Source organism: Arvicanthis niloticus, chromosome 17 (genome assembly GCF_011762505.2).
Source record: "Arvicanthis niloticus isolate mArvNil1 chromosome 17, mArvNil1.pat.X, whole genome shotgun sequence".
Taxonomy (NCBI): Eukaryota; Metazoa; Chordata; class Mammalia; order Rodentia; family Muridae; genus Arvicanthis; species Arvicanthis niloticus.
Window position 1 is genome coordinate 34,032,372 of NC_047674.1, and position 22,291 is coordinate 34,054,662.

Below are 22,291 nucleotides of genomic sequence, written 5' to 3' on the forward strand. Positions count from 1 at the left end.
TCTCCCTCTCCCTCTCCCTCTCTCTCTCTATGTGGTGTGCACCCATACCCACAGAGAGCAGACGAAGGCATTCGATATCCTGTAGCTGGAGTCACATGCAGTTGTGAGTCGCCGGACGTGACTGTAGGCCACCCTTCGGCCCCATTAGTTCTGCTTCCCAAGACTCCCGCCTACACTTGCTCTTATGAAGCTGCTCTCTGCCTTTACCGTTAAGGACAGCTCTGTAGTGTGGGAGCTCGCAGGACCTACAAGAGATGCCGGGAGCAGCCTATGCACACTCATCAACCGTCGGCAGAGTGGGCTTTAGGCTTCGGTGTCCCCAGGGTTGTCATATGGGAGCCCAGGGAAGCTTAGGCCACAGTGGGGAAGATGGATCACAAATTAAGTGCTGTGGTTCTCAGCCTTCTTGGGACCTTGAGTGGCGAAGTAAGAGGGGAACCCTTGCTCAGCTGCAGCTGGGGCAGGGGCTCCAGGGAAAGCCTGACTCCCTGGGTGGGTAGGAGAGTAGAGGGTGTGAGGCAGCTCCAGGGTCTATGCACAGGAACATGAAGTACAGAATGAAGGTTGGTCTGTACCCTCATTACAGTGTTTAGACTTTACCCTAGAACTTATACGCTCATGGGTGTATGATGGTGCAGGCCTTTAATCTCAACACTAAGGAGGCAGAAACAGGCAGACCTATACTGGGTTCAAGGTCAGCCTGGTTTACATAGTGAGTTCCAGGCTAAGTCAGGGCTATGTAGTGAGAGGTGGTCAACTCTTATGGAGTTTCATTTTTCATTATCATTATTATCTTTTATGAGCCTGGGTGTTTTACTGTGTCTTTGGAGCACACTGATCCCCCAGGACTGACGTTACAGACAGTTGTGTGGGTTCAGTGAGTCGAACCAGGGTCCTCTGCAAGAGCAGCCAGTGTGCTTAAGCAATGAACATCTCTCCAGCCTGAGTTCCATTTTGTAACTGGAAAAACAGCAAAGAATTTACCAGCCACTGCTATTACAGCAAGAGAGTATTTGATGACCTGAAAGCACAGAGGGGTTTGAATGTCACGACTGGTTATTTTCAAAAGCTCAATTCTGACAAATGCTGATACTTCTCAAGCCCGTCTATACGATGCTACTTTGAAAGCTGGGCAATAAATACCCAAGCCTGCAAAATGAGATAGAAACAGCTGCAGATGTGGAGGCAGTAATAACAGGGACATGAATGAGCTTAAACTTAGCTGGTCTTTACTTGTTTGCTCATACAAGGAAATGAGAAAGGGACAGAGCAGAATGTTCTGTAGAGATGTCAGTGTGAACAGTCAAGGCACCTTTTGGCCAGCAGAGGGCGAGTGGTTGAGATCTTGCCCGCCTATCCATAAGGAGGTGAGGCTGGTTTGTGAGGTGTGTGAAAGAGAGAGGGTGTCTGAGCGAGGTGTCTGACACAATGAACTAAGTTTACACCAGAAGGTACAACAACAGTGTGGGAGACCCAAAGCCCCAAAACAAGAACATGACTCTTTTAAAGGCTAGTAGTGAAAGTGTTTGTAGCAAAACCACTTAAAGCATGACTATTAGGTGAAACTGAGTAACCGGCGCCCAGACTGTGAGCATATCAGTGTTCAAAGTAGCTAGGTGGAGCATGCCAGTGAACTCTAGCCAAGGACGGCCTAGCACTGCCCCACACCTGGCTCCTTTGAGTATTCTGCCCCACACTGCTGGCTCATGTCACACACACCACACACAATTCTAACTTTGAAATGTTTTATTTTTTTGGTTATTGAAATTCATCTTTGTGGAAATTTTAATCAAGTAGTACATTTTTAAATTAACCCCAAAGGCGTTAAGTACCAGTCAATAGGAATACATACAAGTAGTTTTCCATTCAGATTTACAAAAGCATTATTTATTAGTAACAAAAATATAGAAGGGGTTAAATTTTTCCTTTGATCCAAACATTTTTTTTTTTATTTTTAAAATACCATTTATCAACATCCTACTACAGATATTTCAAGAGACAACAGAGAAGTAGCAGTAACTCTTGTGGCCGAATCATTCTGCCACATCTGGGCGCTGGCTGCCTGGGCATTTCAGACCCTGCTGGGGTTTTACCTGTTTACCTGTGTGCAGATAACTTCATTTGTATGACAGATTTTTTTTAGGTCTTATACGTGAAACTCTTAAGAGCAACACAATGTTCATAGTAACTGTTAGTGTGAATAAAGCCACCTGTTCACCTAGGGCTGTGGAGACCAAAGCTTCACACACACACACCCCGACTCCCTGCAGCCAGTCAGCAGCAATTCTCTCTGAGGTGCTCCCAGGGCACCTCACAGCAGCCACCAGAATCTTCCAAAGGCAAGTATCATCTCAGATTACAAGAGCACTTTAGGGTGCTACATCAGGCCATTTGCTCATCCTAAATCCTCTAAAAGACCCCAGTCCCTGGTGGCAGGGACAGTAGGGCCATACCCCTGAGTTCTCAGCACTGCCTACACAAGTCAGGAGCATCTGCCCAAACTTCACTCGGCAGGGAAGGGGTCAGCCATCCTCTCTGTGTTAGTGCTAGCTGGGATTTGAAATCTCCATGTGTACTGTCACCTTGAGTGGACAAGAAGAAACAGTTCAACCTGCTTTTATTTGAACTGCCGTATATGGATTGTTTTATATACTATTTCATTCATAGGCAGAGACTGGAAGAAACCTGAGGAACCGTAAATATGGCAGTTATTCCACAGCTATGTGCCTGACACTAAAAACCGGTGATACTGCAAAAAAGTTAACTAGAGCACACAATGTCTAACGGCCCAGAGTCCTGGACAGCGTTCATCCATAAGAGGGCGAACTCTGGAATGTCATACTAAAGTTCTTCAGCATTACAGTCACAGAAGAAACCAATGATGTGACTTTTGAAGGTTTCAGAATCGAACGTATTGATAAATTAATATTACTTGTGGCTGATTTTAGACCTTTTAAAGTTAGGTATAAAATACAGTATTGCAAAGTAAAAATTCAAATGTGTAATGAACACTTCCATAAAAAAAAAAAATGGGTAAAACAAAACACATAAACTTCTGTTACATATATTAAGGAAGGGTTGGGGATTTAGCTCAGTGGCAGAGCGCTTGCCTAGCCCTGGGTTTGGTCCTTGGCTCCAGGGGAAGAGACAAAGTAACAAACATTAAGGAAACTGCAGCGGTCACCAGACACTATTTATAGAGACACAGCACACACCTTTTTAACACTCATTTAGTGACTGTACATAAAGCTACGGTGTTCTATAAGGAATGAATTTTCTGCCAATGCCATTAAAAGTGGCAACCAATTTATTTACCAACAAATTTACTTTATGCAAAACTGAAGAGTCTGTACTTGACCCTTGAGGAGCCACGCCCCTCGCCTTACCCCAGCAACGGGGCGCTGGCAGCTGACCACACAGCTGATCTTCACTGCTTGGGATGCACGGTGTGAAAAGCAAGCATGGGGTCCACCATGGAGCAAGGGCGCTAAGTGACCACTGTGTGCACAACAGGGATCTGGGCATGAGGGGGTGGTACGCTGAGGGTAAACTTAAAAAAAGACAAGAGAAATACAGGAACTATATAGTTTAGTAAAAAAAAAAAAAAAAAAAAAAAAAAAAGGAAGAAAAGAAAAGGACTTCATAGCACATGTTCCAAGAAAAATCACTTTTATATATTTTGAAGTCATACGAAAGCCAGGACTGTGGAAACGGGTTTTGATACTTTCAAAAACAAATTACTGACTAAGGGATAGTGAGTTTTTAATAGAATTCATGACATTATTTCTTTGGCAGGCTAGTGTCCAACTCACAGGTTTTTGACCTTCATTTACATACTGGGTCACTTCTTTACAGATGCTTCTCATCCATACTTCTTGATAAGGTGCCATGTAAACCAAAGGCCACAGAAAAATTCAAGCAATAATCGTAAAATGCTATACCAAGTGTGTAAACAAAAGGATGCTTTCGAGTTGCAGGGCTTCAGAAAATCTGTGATTAGGACCAAAGATGGTTCCCTTCATCTTCGAAGTTCAGAGTTTGGTCTCAAGTGAGCAGCCAGAAGCTAGTGTGCACATACTCCATGGGGTCTTGTGAGTGGCTGCAGGCTGCTGTGTGTACTGGGACAAGCTCACTGTGCTTACAGTGGCCATGGAGAAGATGCTGGAGAGTCCATCCCCGAGGGACAGGACCTAACACTCAGATATTTACATTCCCTTCACCTACCTGTCGGAGAGAAACTGCTTTACAAGATGTCATAAATACAAAGTCTAATAGGAAAGGACTGTAAAAATTAGGGGTAGTGTTTGGCACACTTGAGTCCAAGTTCGTTCTGTAAAGGATGTCCTAGAGTCTCATATGAGACCAGGAACAATGGTTGTACGAGTGAACTAATTAGAATCTGCACACCGTTTCCCAGGGCACAGGCCTTCTGCCCGAGCCAGGCATCTGCATGCACATACACACCCACAGTCCACACCTCACGGTTATTGCACGAGTACCTCTGACAACACACACACCGGGACAGTCTGACAAAGTCTGGGTTTCCCCTTCGGTATGTCCTTTAAGCATTCAGATTGAACATTCCAGAAAAGCTTGACAACCAGTTTCAGAACAAGAAAGCTCGCCATCTCTCCTTGGTCCGTCAGGGTAAAATGGTTACCAATGTAGTTAGTCATGTTGTTTTTGTTTTCAGCATTTAAAATTCAGCAAATCCTGTTTTTGACATTTCCTATGATGTCTCTTCAAAAACAGGAGAAGCTTCGTCTAAGGTAAAAACTACAGTGAGTCCACAGGGCAGTAAGTTCCCAGCAGAGGGCTCCATCTACATTCTGAGAAGCGTGGCAGAACAACATTACAATGTCAGCTTTGAGAGCGCAGTGTGAGGCCCGCTGACACACGCAGGACACACCCCGCACACGGTGCCTTGAACTGTGCGGTGCAATTCAGCTTTCTCCTCCCTAAGACAGTTTAGGGTATGCTACAGCTGCTGAAAGGATTTCTGCTTTTCTTGGTCCTTTGTTTGTTAGGTCTAAGGTTGATGACATCTCCACCATTAAGGGAACTTGAATTCTGGCCCAAGTGACTTCCAAGGGACGCATTAAAGACACCTGTATAAATCAGGGAAAGCACAGTGACTGATCCACTTCCACGGCACCTGTCGTGTGCATCTCAGTTATTAGTAAAGGGAGACAGAGAATCCAGTACCTCGGCTGTTTCCGTTTTTTTACCTTACTAGAACAGAGACATCCTGAGCATGCAGGTCAGCTTCCTAACTCAGTGCTGCTCTAACCGACTGCTAACCATCTCCAGGAACTGCATCCTGAGGCTAAAACACCAGAAACCAAATTGGCCGACAGGTAGAGTGACCAGTGGGTGAGAGAGGAAGCTATTATATCTGCACCTTGACATGTGCTGTACACACAGCAGAACCACTAACTCATGAACTGCCGAACATCAAGATACACTAAACCCTGCCATAGGCACCATCAAGGAAACGGACTCCAAGGCCAGTCGCTGCCCACGGGAAGTTGCAGTCATGTACAGTATACAGGGAAGAAATACCATACGACAGTATATCATCGTGTTTTGGTTTCTGGAGACAAGGTCTTTTTGTGTAGCTTAGTCTCATCTTGCTGTCACCATGCCCAAGCAAGATATATCTTGTGCAATACCCATGAGAGACCACAGACCCACCGGGTGGTTCAAAGGCAGATCTAACTGCACAGCTCCAAAGGAAGGAAGGAAGGAAGGAAGGAAGGAAGGAAGGAAGGACGGAGGGAGGGAGGGAGGGAGGGAGGGAGGGAGGGAGGGAGGGAGGGAGGGAAGGAAGGAAGGAAGGAAGGAAAGAAAGAAGGAAGGAAGGAGGGAGTGTGTACTAAAGGTGGGGTGCCTGTCTCTGTGTCCATGAGCCTCTGAGGCCAAGACAGCATCAAACAGCATCACTGCTGTGTGGAGTGAAAACTCAGAAGTGACAAATCCCAGTTTAACAAGAGAGCTGATACTCACTGAGCTCAGTAATCAAGATTCAAACAGATTTAACCCAGACTTCTTAAAGAAATGAGCCCGTTACACATTTTAAAAGGTACGTACAGTAAGTAGAGAGCCAGGTCAACGCACGGGCAGGAGTTTCCCGTGCACTTACCAATTTTGTTACAACTTGAATGTGTCTGTTCTGGATCTTCAGTTATTTGTTGTTTCAGTTTTTGTAGGTGTTTCTCAGCCAAATATTTAAAAACTAGAAAACACACACAGTATGATCATGCAAGTAAGTCTATTTTCAGATTGCATTATTTATACTTTCTACATAACTTTTAAATTACATTAGATTAAAAGGATACAATTTAGTTAAAATTCAACTTTTAGAAATTACTTGAGCAGCCCCTGAGAAGTACAGTGATGTGCTGGTCACTGAAGTGTCTAGCGGAGAGAGGAGTGCACTGTATGGCCGGCTCTGCTGTCTGAGAAGTTGGACATGCTGAACACATGGCCATGTGACCCTGACTCATCCTCTTGTTTGGAGACAAGGCCCAGGCTGGCCTGAACTCCTGCCTGCACTTCCTAAGTGCTAGGACACAGGCACACACCCACTACGCCCTGCTTAAACTAGTTCAGTCTTGAAAGACACATTCACTTTCTTCAGATGAAGAAAAGTGCACAGCGGAAAGACCCTAATGACAATCCAGCTGCAATCGAAACATGAAAATTCCAGAATGAAGAAAATCTCTAAATTGTCTTTAATTGTACTCCATTTGTTTTTGTCTTGTTCACAGCATTTCTCTTTGTACCCTGGCTGTCCTGGAACTCACTCTGTAGACCAGGCTGGCCTCAAACTCAGAGACCCACCTGCCTCTGCCTCCCGAGTGCTGGGACTAAAGTCTTGCGCCACCACCTTCTGGCTGACCTTCCTGTCTTAAACTAGAAAATAGTGAAGAAATGTCGATGCCTGGCAGAGTTTCTACTACGGTACAATAATAAAACAATTTGGTAACTTCTAAAAGTTATGCAAGGAATACATAGATTATTTATATAATATGTCTTTCGGTCAGTTATTTACTCTGTGTGTGCACAGGCGTGTGGATGGTGGGAAACTCCGTGGGAGCTGGTCCCGTCTCCCCCCACTCTGGGCTGCAGGGCTGAACACCTGCTGGGTGCCTGCTGGACCACAGCTTAGGTTTAAGAGCTATGAAAACAAAGGCTGGCCAAGAGGAGCTCACTATAATCTCAGGAGAGAAAGTGTCAAAGAACTACAAATATTACTGACTCATTAGGGACCCTTGGAACAGAACACCTTCAAAATTAATATGATGTGGCAAGAAGAAAATTTTGTTCTCAGATTGTTTTGAAATCCAATTTCTAAGCACAATGGAAATAACCTTTTAAAAAACAAGCCAAACTTGTGTTGCAGTGGTTACCTTCGTTCACATTCAGATCCTCCTTCACGGACGTCCTGTAGAACCTCAGCCTTAGCCTTTTGGCCAGTCCCTCAGCTTCCTCACTGCACAGCAATCAAAAACAAAGCCAGGACAGCTGAGAGGGTCTCCTAAGTCACCTTCCAATGTATCTACGACACCAGAGGGGCGGAGGGGGAAAGGGAGGTAGAGGACTAATGGGAGGTGACGGGCATTGGGGGGAGTGGAGGGGTAAAGGGGGTGGAGGGTGAAGGGGTGTGGGGGTGTGGGGATAATATGGGTGGCTGGTGGAGGGGTGCTGTTTTCCCTTAACTAAAATGGAGAGGAAGCTGAGTGTGGCACTTGAACAGGGCCTTCCTCTTGTGGGATACCTACCAATCATTTACAATAGCTGGGAACAAAATGTGTATCTAGAAGTCAGTTATATATTACTTTTCTCTAGAGAATATCTTAAATTGGGTCTGGAGCCACAGCTCAGTTGGGATAGTGCCCGAATAACAAGGCAGAAGAGTCAAAGTTTCAAGGTCACCCTCAGTTACAAGAGCTTGAGGCCACTCTAGAATCCATGAGATCATGGTAAGAAGCTGGTTATCTTTAACAGCATTAGAGTCTAGTACTCTGTCAGTTACTTATCGTCCCCTTCCTGCCAAAGGACAAAGCACATTCGTGCCCATGCTGGTGACAGAGTTTTATTTTCATGAGGACTGTGTAGACTTATGGGACTGCAGTTGGCCTGCTCCAAAATGGCTCCCTGTGACCCCCAGACTGCTGATTTGCATTCCCTGGGTAGATCTCCAAACCCTGTCACTAAGACTGGCCTATGTCCAATAAGAGCCTTTGGAGAGGTCATCAAAGTCATTATGGTTCCTCTCAAGAAAATGGCTGCCATGTTATAAGAATATGAGAACATCAAGTGAGTGAGCCGCCGCCTCAGAGCAGCCCCTCCCCCCGGGATGCAGGACAGGAATACAGGCCCGGCATGTAGGAGGCTGCGGCTGGATGGGTCTGAGTTCACCTGGAAAGGGAATGAGCTTGTGGCCAGCCTGGGCTACAGAGCCACTCACTCTCAACAGGCAAAGCAAGAAAGAGAGTAAGAGAAAGAAAAGGTAAAAATAAAGCAAGTGTTTAAAAGCTATCAAACTATTATTAATAAGGAATAAATATGTATAGTAATGTATATGGATATATAAAATATGTATATGGATGATTAACTGTTAAAAAAGCCGAGGGAACACAGAGATGGCCCCATGGTTAAAAAGACAGCTTGCTATATAGCCATGTGGACTACTAGGTCAGATCAGAGCACCCAGCTAATGAGTGGGGTACAGTCTCATACACACCTCAAAGACCACAGCTGTTGGGGTATGGAGACAGGAGGGTCACTGGGGCTTGCTAAGTATAAGCCTTGTTGGTTTTAGTTTGTTTTTTAAAGGCTAGCAGTGGTCTCCTCTCCATGTTGATGGAGAGACCCTGCCTCAAATAACATCCTCCCCACTCCCTCTCTCATGCACAAATTTTCTAAATTGAGCTAACAGTTCTGAGACTATAAAACTTGCTTAATGCCATCCACACAGAGATCTACTTACTATAAACATTCGAACACCTAGAGAAGCTTTGTTCTCTTCCTTCCCTTTTTAATTAATTTTTTAAAAATTGGTCCTTCCTATGTAGCCCAGGCTAGCCCAAATCTTGGGCAGCTCCACTTCAGCTTCCAGCATGCTGGAATCCAGTTGTGCACCATGGGGTAGGAGAAGCACATCAGCCCTGCCTACAGTCCCCTGTGGCAGCAGACTTTTATGTCTACCACAGAAAGAATTTCAGGACAAGTCAGTATGAGAAATGCTTTAATACAGATTTAAGCAAGGGGAGTAGGGGGTAGACACAGAGGCCACAAAGAACAGGAAAGAGAGATGGGAGGGAGGGCAGGCAAAAATGAGAAGACATCTTACTTTTTGATACATGAATCGTCCAGCAGATCGATCTTGTTCTGTACAAGTGCGGTTGGTATATCTCCAACTTCTGCTACTACTTTTTCTCTCCAGCTGGAAATTGCTTCAAAAGATTCCCTGTCTGTGGTAGAGAACACAAGCACACAAGCCTGGGCTCCTGCAAGATCACAAAAGGAAACTGTCACCAGATTAGCACAGACAACTTCCACTCAGGATGGCTCCCACTGGATCAACACTAAACACACATTTAAACATTCTGCTTAGGCTTCAGTCAATGGACTTTCAAATTAAAAGCACAGGCTGTTATGAAGAACAATCAGTTCAAGTGTCAAAGTTAACTCAAACTGAACACATTATAGTTAAACATTACAAAACAGGGCTTAATTCCAACCTAAAGGCAGAAAGGACAGTAAGTGGGAACGGTAGGCTTTTGCTGAAAGCCTCATGGTGAGATTTGTAGTCTGCTTAAAGCACAGATCTCAGAAAAACTCAGTGTTAAACACAGCTCCCCCCAGCTATTAGGTTGGCAGAGGCTAACAGAATGTCAGGACAGAGGAAGACGTAATGTTGGTGCAACAGCTGAGGTGACCTGGGAGTAACTGAGCGACCGGTGGACACTGGCCAGGCAGACACTGAGGTAGGCCAGCCCCTGCCTGTGTCCCCTCCCTGTGGGACAGCTGCAGAGATCCATCCTGTGCCGGTCACCAACTGGCCAGCACCTCCAGCACTTTCCTCTTTTTGTGTCTAAGGGATTTTGTTTTTATTTGTGTCTTCTTGGGTTTCTTAGGGCATTCCCACAGGATTTGGTAAATCCTTGAGCCTGCCCAGGCAGCTCTACAAGGTTCTTTAAAGGGACTGAACCCAAGTTTCCTGCAGTGAGAATTAGTTTTTATATTCAATACAGTAGTAGCCTCAGGCTGTTGAAGCTCCCCCTTCCCTAACATCCTCCCCTTTCTGCTGCTTCCCAAATAAACCACTGGGGCTGGAGGTGGGGCTCAAGAAGAGACTTGACTGGTTTAAAGGCAAATAACATAGTAAAAACTACCTATGGCACCACAGGAGAAGCCTGAAACAGGCAGATCAGAGACACCAATCATGGTGCTGACTCTCACTGGCAATAGCTCCTCTGCTAGGGGCCCTGCCTCACCCAGGCTGGAATCTTAACTGGCTTGATGGACTGCAGGTCTTGAGCAGATAAGCACGGAGTATCACAGTCATGCCATGCCCAGAAGTCAGTATCACAGCTCCCCATTCTACCCGCCTTTAAATGTTCTCTGCCCCCTGGTGGTGTCTCCCACACTCTGACTGGGGGTGGGGGCCCCACAGCTGAGCGCTCCATTCCCTCACCACTCTGACTGTTTATGAATGTCTGTATTAACTGCCACCCACTGGAAACAAGCAGCTTCTCACTATAGTTGAGAGCAACCCAAACCTGTACACGTAAGCACAAACCATTAGAAGGCAACTCACAACTACTAGCACAGCGTTTAACAAGGCAGCAGTAGGTTCCCCACCGGGGACCTAAGATCTCAGTCATGGGCTTCTATGTTCGCAGTACCAGGCATGCCAGCTCCATACTCAGTCAGGAAGTTGGTCACCCCATAACTGTCCCCCACTGGCATACTACGGTGCCAGTGAGCACATGTGGCCAGGCATGGCTGTCTGTTATATGGTACCATAAGGAGTACAATGCTAAATGAGATGTTGATGTTTTCTCCTCTCCTCCAAGAGCCTGCACGGTGCTTCCCAGCCCTGTGAGAGCGAGCTATCTGGGAGAGTTTCCCGGTCAGCAGAGGTTGACTCCTCTATGTCTTTTATAGAGAGTGAGTTCTGACCATCTGGACGTGGTGGAAACAGTGAGAAACGGCAACAGTCTGGGTTGTCCCTGGTACCTCTGGGGCTTCCCTGACCAGTGCGCCTTACGGGAGGTAGCCGTGTCCGAACGTCCCCTGAGGACTTAGAGGACAAAGTGATGCTTTGTTAAATCCTCCACAATGGAAAAGCTGGAAGATCTGGTCACTTTGAATACAGTATGGGCCACACAGTATGGGCCACACAGTATGGGCAGGTCAACTTTTAAGAACTATTATGAGTGGGGGGAAAAAGACATGGCTGCCCAGATTATGAACTTGTAATTAAAACAGTTAAGTTTCCTGACAAAGAGACTAGCTCCCCCATTCTGGGACAAGAGGACTTGTAAAAAGCCTAGACATTTCAACACCGAAAGAGACTCAAGTTGATGTTCTCCCAAACGGACAACAGGCCTTGAGAGACCTCGGAAGAAAACACCAGACTGGAAGGGGGCTGCTGTGTGGGAATCCAGAGTTTTCCTTTTCTCTTAGTGATGCCTTGAGAGAAATAGAAATAATTATTAACCAAGAAGAAGCAAAGGCCCTGCCGGGTACTAGAGCTACTGTCTGCTTTAAATCCCACTGTTTAAAAACTCCGCTCCTCAGAGGAAAAGTAGGATTTGAACGGTGGGAGTTTCTAACCGCTCTGTAGCTGCCTCCAAGACAAACCCCATCGAGTTTCAACTGGAAAACTGCAGGTGTCGACTCTTCTACTGCTGGTTTGTGTTCCTGTCCCCTGTTAGGATGCAACTTTTTAGAAACATAAAATGTTCATTGTGCCTTTCCCTAAAAGCTAAAGATGATAAGTTTGGGAGACGGTGGCCCCCAAGGTCTCCACACCACCTATGAAGAAGCCAGAAGATCTCTCTAAGAGGAAGCTGATAGCCTTCTTTCACAAGTACCATGGAATCATGGACAAATCCTCAACAGACACAGGTAATAAGGTCAGCTGCCCTGGCTGCTCTCTGGAAGGAAGAAGGCCTCCTGGGAATCAATCCCATCACAGAGGATGTGGCTATTCCTGGTTGTCAACTTGACTGTATCTGGAATGAACTACAATCCAGAATTGGGAAGCTCACCTGTGATCCTGATCTTGAGGCTGGGAGATACAAGTTTCTGACCTGGATCTTGGCATGGAGATATTGAGGCCTAGTGGCTATGAATCCCAGGAGATCAAGGCAAGGAGATCTCTGAGTTCAAGGTCATCTGGGACAAAGCAAGTCCCAGGTCCAGGTGTGTTGACACACACCTTTAATCTGGGCCACACCTCCTGCTGGAGACCTCCATGAGGACACTGGAAGAAGGAAGACTCTTTGCCTGCCCTGTGGGACTGAGCAACTGCTAGGTCCTTGGACTTCCACTCACAGCTGCTGCTGACCATTGTTGGAGAGCTGGACTACAGACTGTAAGTCATCAACAAACTCCCTTACTATGCAGAGACTACCCATAATTTCTGTGACTCTAGAAAACCCTGATTAATACAGAGGAGTTCTGAGAGAAGGACTCATAACCCTTGCACAGCCCCTACAGCAGCCAGTACAACAAGGGAGCCAACGGGAAGGTTGGAGAGGTCTGTGCGGGTGCGGGAGCTCCACGCCACAGCCAAGTCATCCCTCACCAACTATCAGTCAGTGGTGCCTAATACCCGCACCATGTTATCCAACCTTCCCTGAAAGCAGCCTGCTTTGCAGTGTCTCTTTTAGCGTCCCTGTTGAATCAAGCAGCCAGTAATTGTCTGTCTTTTGCCCCCAATGGAAAGGACCCTGTCAGGCACTTTAACTGCCTTCCGTGCTGCAGCACAAGCTCAGGGTCCTATGTCCACCTCTGACATGCAGCACCTCCTCCTGACGTCACATGTGGACCCCAGAAAGGTGGGATGATCCTCACCTCCTACTGCACCATCAAATAAGGGCCAGCAATAGGGCTTAAAACCCTATCCTGGGACCTTTCAGAAATTTTCTGAGAATTTAAAAATATTCTTTAGTATGTTTCCTTAGAAGATAAAAATGTTGATACTGAAGTCTTGAATGAGGCTACCCCTGCTCTAGCTATGCTTCAGTTGTGCCTGCTTCTTACCCAGACCTCCCATCTTACTTGAGCCAAGTCTTTATTCTTGAAAAGATTCAAATTTCTCATTGCCCCCAGGAAAGGACTTTTAATTTAGTGTAACTTGAACTTAAAAAAAAAAAATCCAGGAAGAGCCCTATTGTAAACCTTATACCTACGGGAATTCCTTTTTGGATATCTGTAATTTAGAGCGTCAACGTCTATAGCCAAGACACTGAAATAAATTCTCTCCACTTTTTTTTAAAAACTATTTGCATTGCCATCAATACTGGAATAAGATACATCCAATTCCTAGATCTAACACTTGCTCTGAGGAGTCTGCCCATGTTCCCTGTCACAGCATAACTTGTCTAGTGACCATTTGCCCAGTAAGTGTGGCCTGGAGATCTCATAGTATTGCACCTATCAAAACCTACCAATCACGTGATCTCTGATCCACAGGAACTAACTTGGTAGCTTCAAACTCCAGGTGACATTCCCAGCACCTACACGGTGGCTCATAACCCATGGAACTTGAGTTCCAGGGCATCCTCGACACCCCCTTGTGGCCTTCAGGAGCACTGCATACATGTGGTACACATACAGGCAGGCATGCAGGCAAACACTTGAACACATCAAATAAAAATGAATTGAAAAAAGGAGAGGAGAAAAGATGGGGAACTCTTGTAAATTTAAGTGACATATTGCAAGAATGGTCTAAAAATACCAGACAACTTTGCAGGGCTGACTCAAAGACAGAGGTGGGAAGAAGTGTGTCCTTCAGCACAGCACAGACGGTTACCAATGTCAACACAGATGGAATCTATGAGGCAGCTATGGAGAAATGGCCAAACTTCTTAATGCCCAGGTTAGGATGAATGGTCTATGGAGATTTTATGAAAAATAATAGATGGAGTTTGTAGCTCATGCTCCCTGATTAAATGAATCTTCAAGGAACTTTATGATGCAGTTAGGATTAGAAAAATACTAAATAGAAAAAAATAATAAAATACTAAATATTCACACCCTGCCAATAGGAAATGGATGAACAATACTACAGAATTACTCCTACTGGACCCACTTCCCTGGATCCACTTCCCTCTGTGTGAACTGAGAAGATCCTGGTGAGGTTGTTTCCCACTGCTGTTGCCTCTTGTCCACCTTAACAGAAATACCTGGCACACTAGGACAGGGTAATTCTGCTGCTGAGAAGGAATTAGAAAGATACTGTATTGTTATCTGATCTCGTCTGGAACGTAACTTTCTCTTTACTTTCCCAAAGTAGAATCTGGTTCAAAGCAAGATAATAGGACAAATCAGGTTATTATCCACAAATGAGAGTTACAACAGCTTAGATACTACAGACCAATGTCTTCTAAAATTAGAGCTCGCCACTCCACATGTGGTGGAGCTAGAGTCAGATAGAAGAAAGACTGGAATTAAAGATAGTGAACTATTTCAAGTGTTCCAACCATCAAATCAAACGTCCCAGGAGGCATCAGGGAACGTGGACTCAGGGACGAAACGTCCCAGGATGCATCAGGGAACGTGGACTCAGGGACGAAACGTCCCAGGAGGCATCAGGGAACGTGGACTCAGGGACGAAACGTCCCAGGAGGCATCAGGGAACGTGGACTCAGGGACGAAACGTCCCAGGAGGCATCAGGGAACGTGGACTCAGGGACGAAACGTCCCAGGATGCATCAGGGAACGTGGACTCAGGGACGAAACGTCCCAGGATGCATCAGGGAACGTGGACTCAGGGACGAAACGTCCCAGGATGCATCAGGGAACGTGGACTCAGGGACGAAACGTCCCAGGATGCATCAGGGAACATGGACTCAGGGACGTCCCAGGAGGCATCAGGGAACGTGGACTCAGGGACGAAACGTCCCAGGATGCATCAGGGAACGTGGACTCAGGGACGCAGAAGAAAATGATTTTCATTAGGATCCTTCCTAAGCCCCTCTGCTTCCTTTACATCACGGGGCCCAACTGATGACTATGGTATTCCTACTATATATCGCATATATACGTCACATATATACACATATATTACGTCACATATAGAGGACACCCCTAAAAACAAACAAACAAACAAACAAACAAACATGCAGCTCAGATCATGTAGGTTAATAGACTTTATATGATCCTTAATGACTTTGCCTGGCATGCCTTTCTCTCTTTTCTTTTCTCTTTGTTTTTGGGACAGGGTCTCTCTACACAGCCCTGGCTGTCCTGGAACTCACTCTGTAGACCAGGCTGGCCTTGAGCTCACAGGGCCACCTGCCTCTGCCTCCAGAGAGATAGGACTAAGTACCACACTCGGCCGTTCCCTTCTCTTAAAGACTGGCCTTTCGCCTACTTCGCCTCATGTTGCTCCGGTGCTGGGAAAGAGCATCCTAGTGATGGACATTAGGTACTCAATAAAATATTTGACACTTGCCATGTTTACACTAGAGGGGAAACACAGACACAACACTGGGTATATACACCATCAACCTTAATCCAGGGTAGACACCATTTTTCATGGAGACAGGGTCCCTCTGTTTCTATGTAGCCCTGGCTAGCCTGGAACTCACTATGTGGACCAGGCTGGCCTCAAACTCATAGATATCCACCTGCCTCTGCCTCCTGGGTATTGGGATTAAAGGCGTAAATCACGCCCAGCTACAATCCTACAAATTAAGTGTGAAAGGCTATTCCTCTATTAATCAAACGAATACGCCTTGTTGTGCCCTAAGCCAATCTGAAGGTGTTTTTCTGTTTTCAGTGACCTTAAGGAATCCCAAAGAAACCATACAGGGATACAGAACAAAGCACCTCTCAAATGTTAAGAGACTTGCTGCCGTTTCCCCCTCACTCAGCCCCCCTTCTTTGTGATGAGAAGTGCACACAAGGAGGAGCTCCCAGTGCCATCCTAACTTACCTGGATAAGAAGTTGGTTACATTACTGTGAAGAGCTCTTCACAGGCATCTCTTTATAAACTTACAGCCATTTTCAGTTAAAAGGATGAATTTACAGAAACCAAAGCCATTTAAAGCCTTTTAATCCAAGGGAAACAGAACGTAATTTAAACATCGTGTTTACAATCCAAGTCCCAACACTAGAGTCATTTTGTACTTCTGGGGACGAACAGACTTTACAAACAGAGAATGGTGTGATCTGGGATTATCTAAAAGGTACTAGAGTAGTGAGTGGGTAGGGTTATAATCACTACCCAGGGGGGACGATTCAGTAGACTCGAAGAGTATGTGCCTAGCCCAGGCTTCAATCCTTAGCAGCACCAAATCATAAAAATAAAATAGCAAAACTCAATCATGGGGAAGAAAGTAAACCAGATGCCAATGTTTTCTTGAAGAAGGAATGAAAGAAACAGGTGGACCAGTTTCTGGCTGATTCTATCTCTCGGGCCTCTGGGCATCATGTGACTTTAGGGTGGGACAAACTGTCTACAGTACAAAGCTTTAGTTCTTTACAAGATCTTTAGAAGGGAGGATGGAGAAATGGCTCAGTGGTTAAGACCACTGACTCTTCCTGAGTTCAATTCCCAGCAACCACATGGTGGTTCACAACCATCTGTAACAAGAGTTGATACCCTCTTCTGGTGTGCCTGAAAACAGCTACAGTACCCTCATGTACATAAAATAAATAAATTAAAAAAAAACTCTTTAGAAGGATACTGAACGAGAGCCTTTAAAAACCCCCTAAAACTTTTCTTTATTTCTTTATATATATTTTGAGATCCCCTATCTATCACTGGTTGCCTGGAACTGGCTACATAGACCAGGCTAGCCTCAAACTTGCCATGACCCTCCTTCTCTGCCTCCCCCTTGTTGAAATGACAGGTGTGTGCCACCACACCCGGCCAGTACTTCCTTTGTTTTTGCTGTTATCATTTTCTGGTTCTGGGAATTGAACTCAGGGCTCTGGGAGTGTTAGGCAAGAGAAGCAGCATGCATCCACAGTCTGTGCTTCAGTTCTTGCTCAGAGTCCCCGCCCTGACTTCCCTCTGTGACACAGAGTGTGACCTGAACACTGTAAGATGAAGTAAACCCTCTCTTCCTAAACTTAATTTTGGTCATGGTATTTTGTCAGGCCAACAGAAACCGTAAGACACCAAAAAAAAAAAGCAATATCTTTAGCCAGAAGAAAGGTTTCCTATTTTACCTCGATAGTAGGCCTTTGTGATTGCATCAAATTCCTCTTGACCTGCAGTGTCCCATAACATTAGTCTCACGTCTTCATCGTTAACTCTGAAACAAGAGATGAGTTTATTCTATCCAAAATGGAAAGGTTTGTGTACATGTTTACTTTAAATCAAAAGTCTGAAAGCTGTGTTGTTGATTCTCAGAGTGAAATGGTTTTGAATGACAGGGACGTTTCTAGTAGTGAAAGTATAGCTACATTACACCCTGTCTGACTGTTTCTACAGTGAGTCGGAGACAGTGGCTCTGAGATCAGCAGGAGTGGGAAAGTGGAATCCCTCGGGTCGAATCTTTTCCTCCTCTTACTACACCACTCTAAATGGGTTTGGCATCCTTGCAATGGGATTAGAATTGGGAAAGAAGCAGCCAGCTTGGTGGACCTCTATGTTAAAGAAACAAACAAAAACCATTGTCGTGTAGTTGATTCTCACTGCAGTCGCTGTGGTCTCTATCACTGGGTGGTGCTGGAGATCAAACCCGGGTCCCTTTGCATGCTAGTCATGTGCTTTACCACTGAGTGACACCAAATGTTACTGAGAGTATTAGATTAGTAAATACAGTGCTATCCTATTCCTGGGGAATAGGTCAGGCCCCTGAGTGTCAGCATGATGGTGCGTATCTGCCATCCAGCTCTGGACCCTGGGGCAGGCTAGCCTGAATTTGTGCTACAGTTATATTATCGCAACACAGCTTGCAGCCAGCGTGGGCAACAAAAGGACTGTCTCAAAAAAATAAACATAGGGTCAGCGGTGTGAGCTGAAGCCTGGGAGGACAAGCACAAGGACTGGAGTTTAGGGTCATCTTGGTCACAAAGCAAGGTCAAGGCCAGTGTGGGCAACGTGAAGACCTCATTTAAAAAACATAACCCAACAGCATTAACTGCTCCACAAGCCTCCACCAATCACTGCCTGGCATGGATGGACCGCACGGCTGCTTCTCTTTCCAGTCCACTTTACAAGTTGGAACCAAGGGATAAAGCGCCAGGTACGTACTGAATCTGTCGCTCCAAAAAGTCAACGCCGATGGTTTTCTTGTAGTCTTTTGTGAAGACGCCTTTGCAGTAACGCTGAATCATGCTGGACTTTCCTACTGCCCCGTTCCCCACCACCACCATCTTGATGGCCACTTCCATGTCTTCCTCCAACATTTTGAAACAGGACCAGTTTCTGGACCAGCTCTAACTCCAGGAGATCAGATCGTCTCCCTCAAACCTATAATTTAAAACAAAATTGTTTTTAATCAAGAAATAATCACATGGCACTGCAATAACCTGTACGACTGAGGCTCCCACCCCACCTTCTCTCTTTTTAACCTTTGAAAGGTAAAAGATTTATCCATACAATTCTCTCTGTCATAGAGACAGAGTCTTGTCCTTGGGGTTGAAGAACTAAGTTTATTACTTAGCCTTTTCAATTTCCTGGCAATAATATCCATCTCACAGGGTTGCTGACCAAGGATACACTACAAATGTTAGCAATGTGTAAGTTACACATGCAAACATTCATTTTACTTAACAGTGAACCCCACACTGTGTAGCTACAAAGGCGTTTGTAGATACAAAACCTGAGAAAACTGCTTGTTAAACCTTAGAGATCCTTTTTTATAAGCAGCCAAAGAAAGGTTTTGTGTAATAATATAGAGTCATGTATGAGACTGAGCTCTGGGTTAACTGTTTCAGTGTGCACATCACAGCGAACGCTGCAAATTATCTAAAGCAACAAATTATTTGGTTTGAGACCAGTCATAGCTTATCAGACAATCAAAGTAATAGAATATGCATGTTTTATATAAAAAAAAATAGAAAGTTAATGTCCTCGTTCTTGAAATGACCAGCCTACTTGGCTATTCTATATCCAGTAAAACTCTGTTTACTGGAACCCATCACTACACAGACTACACCTGAAATGCAAGAACTCTCCTAATTCTTCAGAGTTGCCCCAGGTATTTCAGAAACTTGAATGGTCTGAAGAATCTCCTAGAAGTACTTGTTAAAGCGGGCCTCCTGAGATCTAATCATCCATCATCAGAAACTTCGCAGCAGTAGCCATGAATGTAATTTTGAAGAGAAGTGCAAGCTGGGCATGGTGGTCCAAACCTGCAATCCCAGCACTCAGAGGCAGAGGAAGGAGGCTCACCACAAGTTTAAAGTCTGCCTGGTCTACAGTGAGATGATGGCTACAAAACAAACAAGAAAGGCGTAGCCTTCCCTTCAGAAAGATGCTTGCACTGCCACCTTTGGGATGTACCACAGGATCCACACTTGCCTAAGAGGAACATTGGTGGGCAGGACTAGCCTGAGGAGTGTGGGGTTCCTCTTTGCACTGGGCTCTCCACCAGAGCAGCTGTAGGCTGGCGCTCCTTCCTCGAAACCCTCCTTTCACAGGTGTCAAAGGGCATCGCAGTCTTAAGGCTCTTCGGCGGTCACACGAATGCCCCCCCATAAGGTTCTCTCCTGGCTAATTCTATCTTGGCATTTGCTTCTTTAGCAGTTCAAATGGACACTCTCCCTCACGGGATTTTATATTCACGTAAATGTTAGACCCACGAGCCTATGCTAGAGACTCTGCACTCTATACCTATGCTGGCACCCAGAACTTCAAAGAACACAGATCCTGTGCTCAGAGAATATGATTTCAACAGTCTAGGATGAAACCAAGACTTCAACTACCAGCTTCTTACTACTCTTAAGCTCAGGAGCAAATCTAAATCTAGCAGGAGTGGCGGAGAATGTCGTCATTCTGGGCCTCACAGGGTGGACTGAGGCTGGAGAGCAACTGGGAGTTTCAGACCAGTGTGGGCTACACAGTGAAAATGTCATCTCAGAAAACAAAAACAGTAACGATACAAATCTACAGTCCTTACCAAGATCTGACCCTGTTCATCCAGCTTGTGTTTCACACTGGCTCAGTTTTGGGGAGTCGACTTCCTTTTCCCTAGAAGTTAAAAAAAACAAACAAACAAAAAAACCCCAAACACCTCAATAATATCATCAACAACAAAATAAGCCATTCCCCCCACCCAGCCCTATAACAATTCTATTTGTAATCACATTAAATTGGAAACTACCCAAATGCACTTCAGTGGGTGGATAATATAACTGAATATGTTTGGCCCATCTACCTAATTAAATACTTAGCAATAAAAAAGAGAGAGGGAATGGAGATTATCCATACGGTAAACTGTGGGAACAGACAATGTGGCTCAATTGGTATATTGTTTGCCAAGCTCCACAAGGCCCTGGATGCCATGCCTGGAAGCACAAACACATACTTGGCATGATGGCACATGTCTGTCATCACAGCACTTGGGAGGTGGGGGCAGAAGAATCATAGGGTCATGATTATCCTTGGCTACTGGAGCAAGTCTGAGGCTAGTGTGGACCACCTGAGCTCTTGTCTCAAAAATACATTTAGAACCTCCCTTTCCCCCAAAATACCAACGGGGCTGCATCTTTAATCTCAAAGGTTGCTTATATATAGTCACTGAAGACAGTTGTCAACATCTCAAACTGTTACACTTAAGTGACATTCTGAAAACATCAGTGATTTCTAGAAATCAGGAAGAAGAGGTGAGATATAAAGAGACAACATGAGGTTTTAACAGGTAGTAGGGCTGGTTCCCTATCCTGACTGTATCTGTGGCTACATGAATCTAAAACGCTCCAAATGTTTTTTTTTTTTTTTTTTTTTTTTTTACCATATGGAAGTTAAAACGCTCCAAATGTTTTTTTTTTTTTTTTTTTTTTTTTTTTTTTTTTTTTTTTTTTTTCCATATGGAAGTTAAAAAAATAAAATTTAGACAAAGACATGAAAGCAGATCGTAGTGCCGGGAATAACTGTTAAGATTCTCGGAAACTAGAGTTAAAACACTGCATCCCAGCACGCAGGAGGAAGAGGCAAGTGCATCTCTGAGTTTGAGGCCAGCTTGTCTACACAAGTTCCAAGCCAGCCAAGACATCACAGTGAGACCCTATCCCAAATCACGCTCGCTTTTAAGAAAAAAAAGATGCAAAAAATAATTATGTTCTTAGAAAAGCACAAATCCGGGTATAATTAAAAACTGACAATGATTATCAATATCATTCCCTCTCGATTTCATATCCCTTGGCAACCAGTGCAGTCTCTGGCGTTGGCAAAGGAAAGGATGGGTCAACTTGCTAAAGAAAGGCTTGCCGGGTTTGTTTTTTCTGTTCTACAACATCACGCCCGATACAGAAGGTACAGGGCTCGTCCCAGGCGGAGTCGCACAGCCTTGTGCGCCCCTCCCGCATCGAGTTCTCCCACTCTTGGGTTCCCGCTCCTGGGAAGCCACGGCGGCTGGTGTGCGAGCCGCGGCCGGGGTCGTCGGTGCGGAGCGGTCCCCACGAGGACGAAGACGCGGGAGCAGAGCGCCGCCCGCAGCCTCTGTCCCCGCCCACAGCGACATCCCGGCCGCACCGCAGCCCGGAGCGGAGGCCGCGCAGGCCGCACTCACCTCTGCCCGCAGCCCGGAACCCTCAGCCTGGAGTCCGCAACCCGGAACGCACAACCCGCAGCACCGAGCCCCGGAACGCACAGCCCGCAACACCGTGCCCGGAACGCACAGCCCGCAACACCGAGCCGAGCTCCTCCCCGAGGACGCCTCGCACGGGCTCCGCTCTTTCAGAACGATTATGAGTCTCCAGCGAACTTTGTTAGTATCCGGGTTCACCGGGCTACTCGTCGCCGACGCCGGCGGGGATGGAGGGCGCGCCGGACTCCCGCCCGTCTCGCTGAGGAGCATGCGCCACCTCGTCTGCGCATGCTCAGCGCCGGCCCCGCCCTGCGCTGGCAGGGAAGGAGCGGGCTGG

At 45.8% G+C, this 22,291-nt stretch overlaps 1 protein-coding gene across 1 annotated transcript; it reads right to left on the reverse strand.

Annotated features, from left to right (window-relative positions):
• Positions 1 to 1,728: 1,728 nt before the first annotated feature.
• Positions 1,729 to 22,076, reverse strand: Rab23 (RAB23, member RAS oncogene family). Its single transcript, XM_034521646.2, has 8 exons — positions 21,937 to 22,076; positions 20,326 to 20,396; positions 18,456 to 18,674; positions 17,426 to 17,511; positions 9,359 to 9,515; positions 7,413 to 7,495; positions 6,143 to 6,235; positions 1,729 to 5,108 (listed from the first exon to the last, which is right to left on the reverse strand). The coding sequence occupies exons 3-8, from the start codon at positions 18,608 to 18,610 to the stop codon at positions 4,969 to 4,971; spliced, it is 714 nt and encodes a 237-aa protein (XP_034377537.1). The 5' UTR covers positions 18,611 to 18,674; positions 20,326 to 20,396; positions 21,937 to 22,076; the 3' UTR covers positions 1,729 to 4,968.
• Between the last annotated feature and the right edge of the window lie 215 nt (positions 22,077 to 22,291).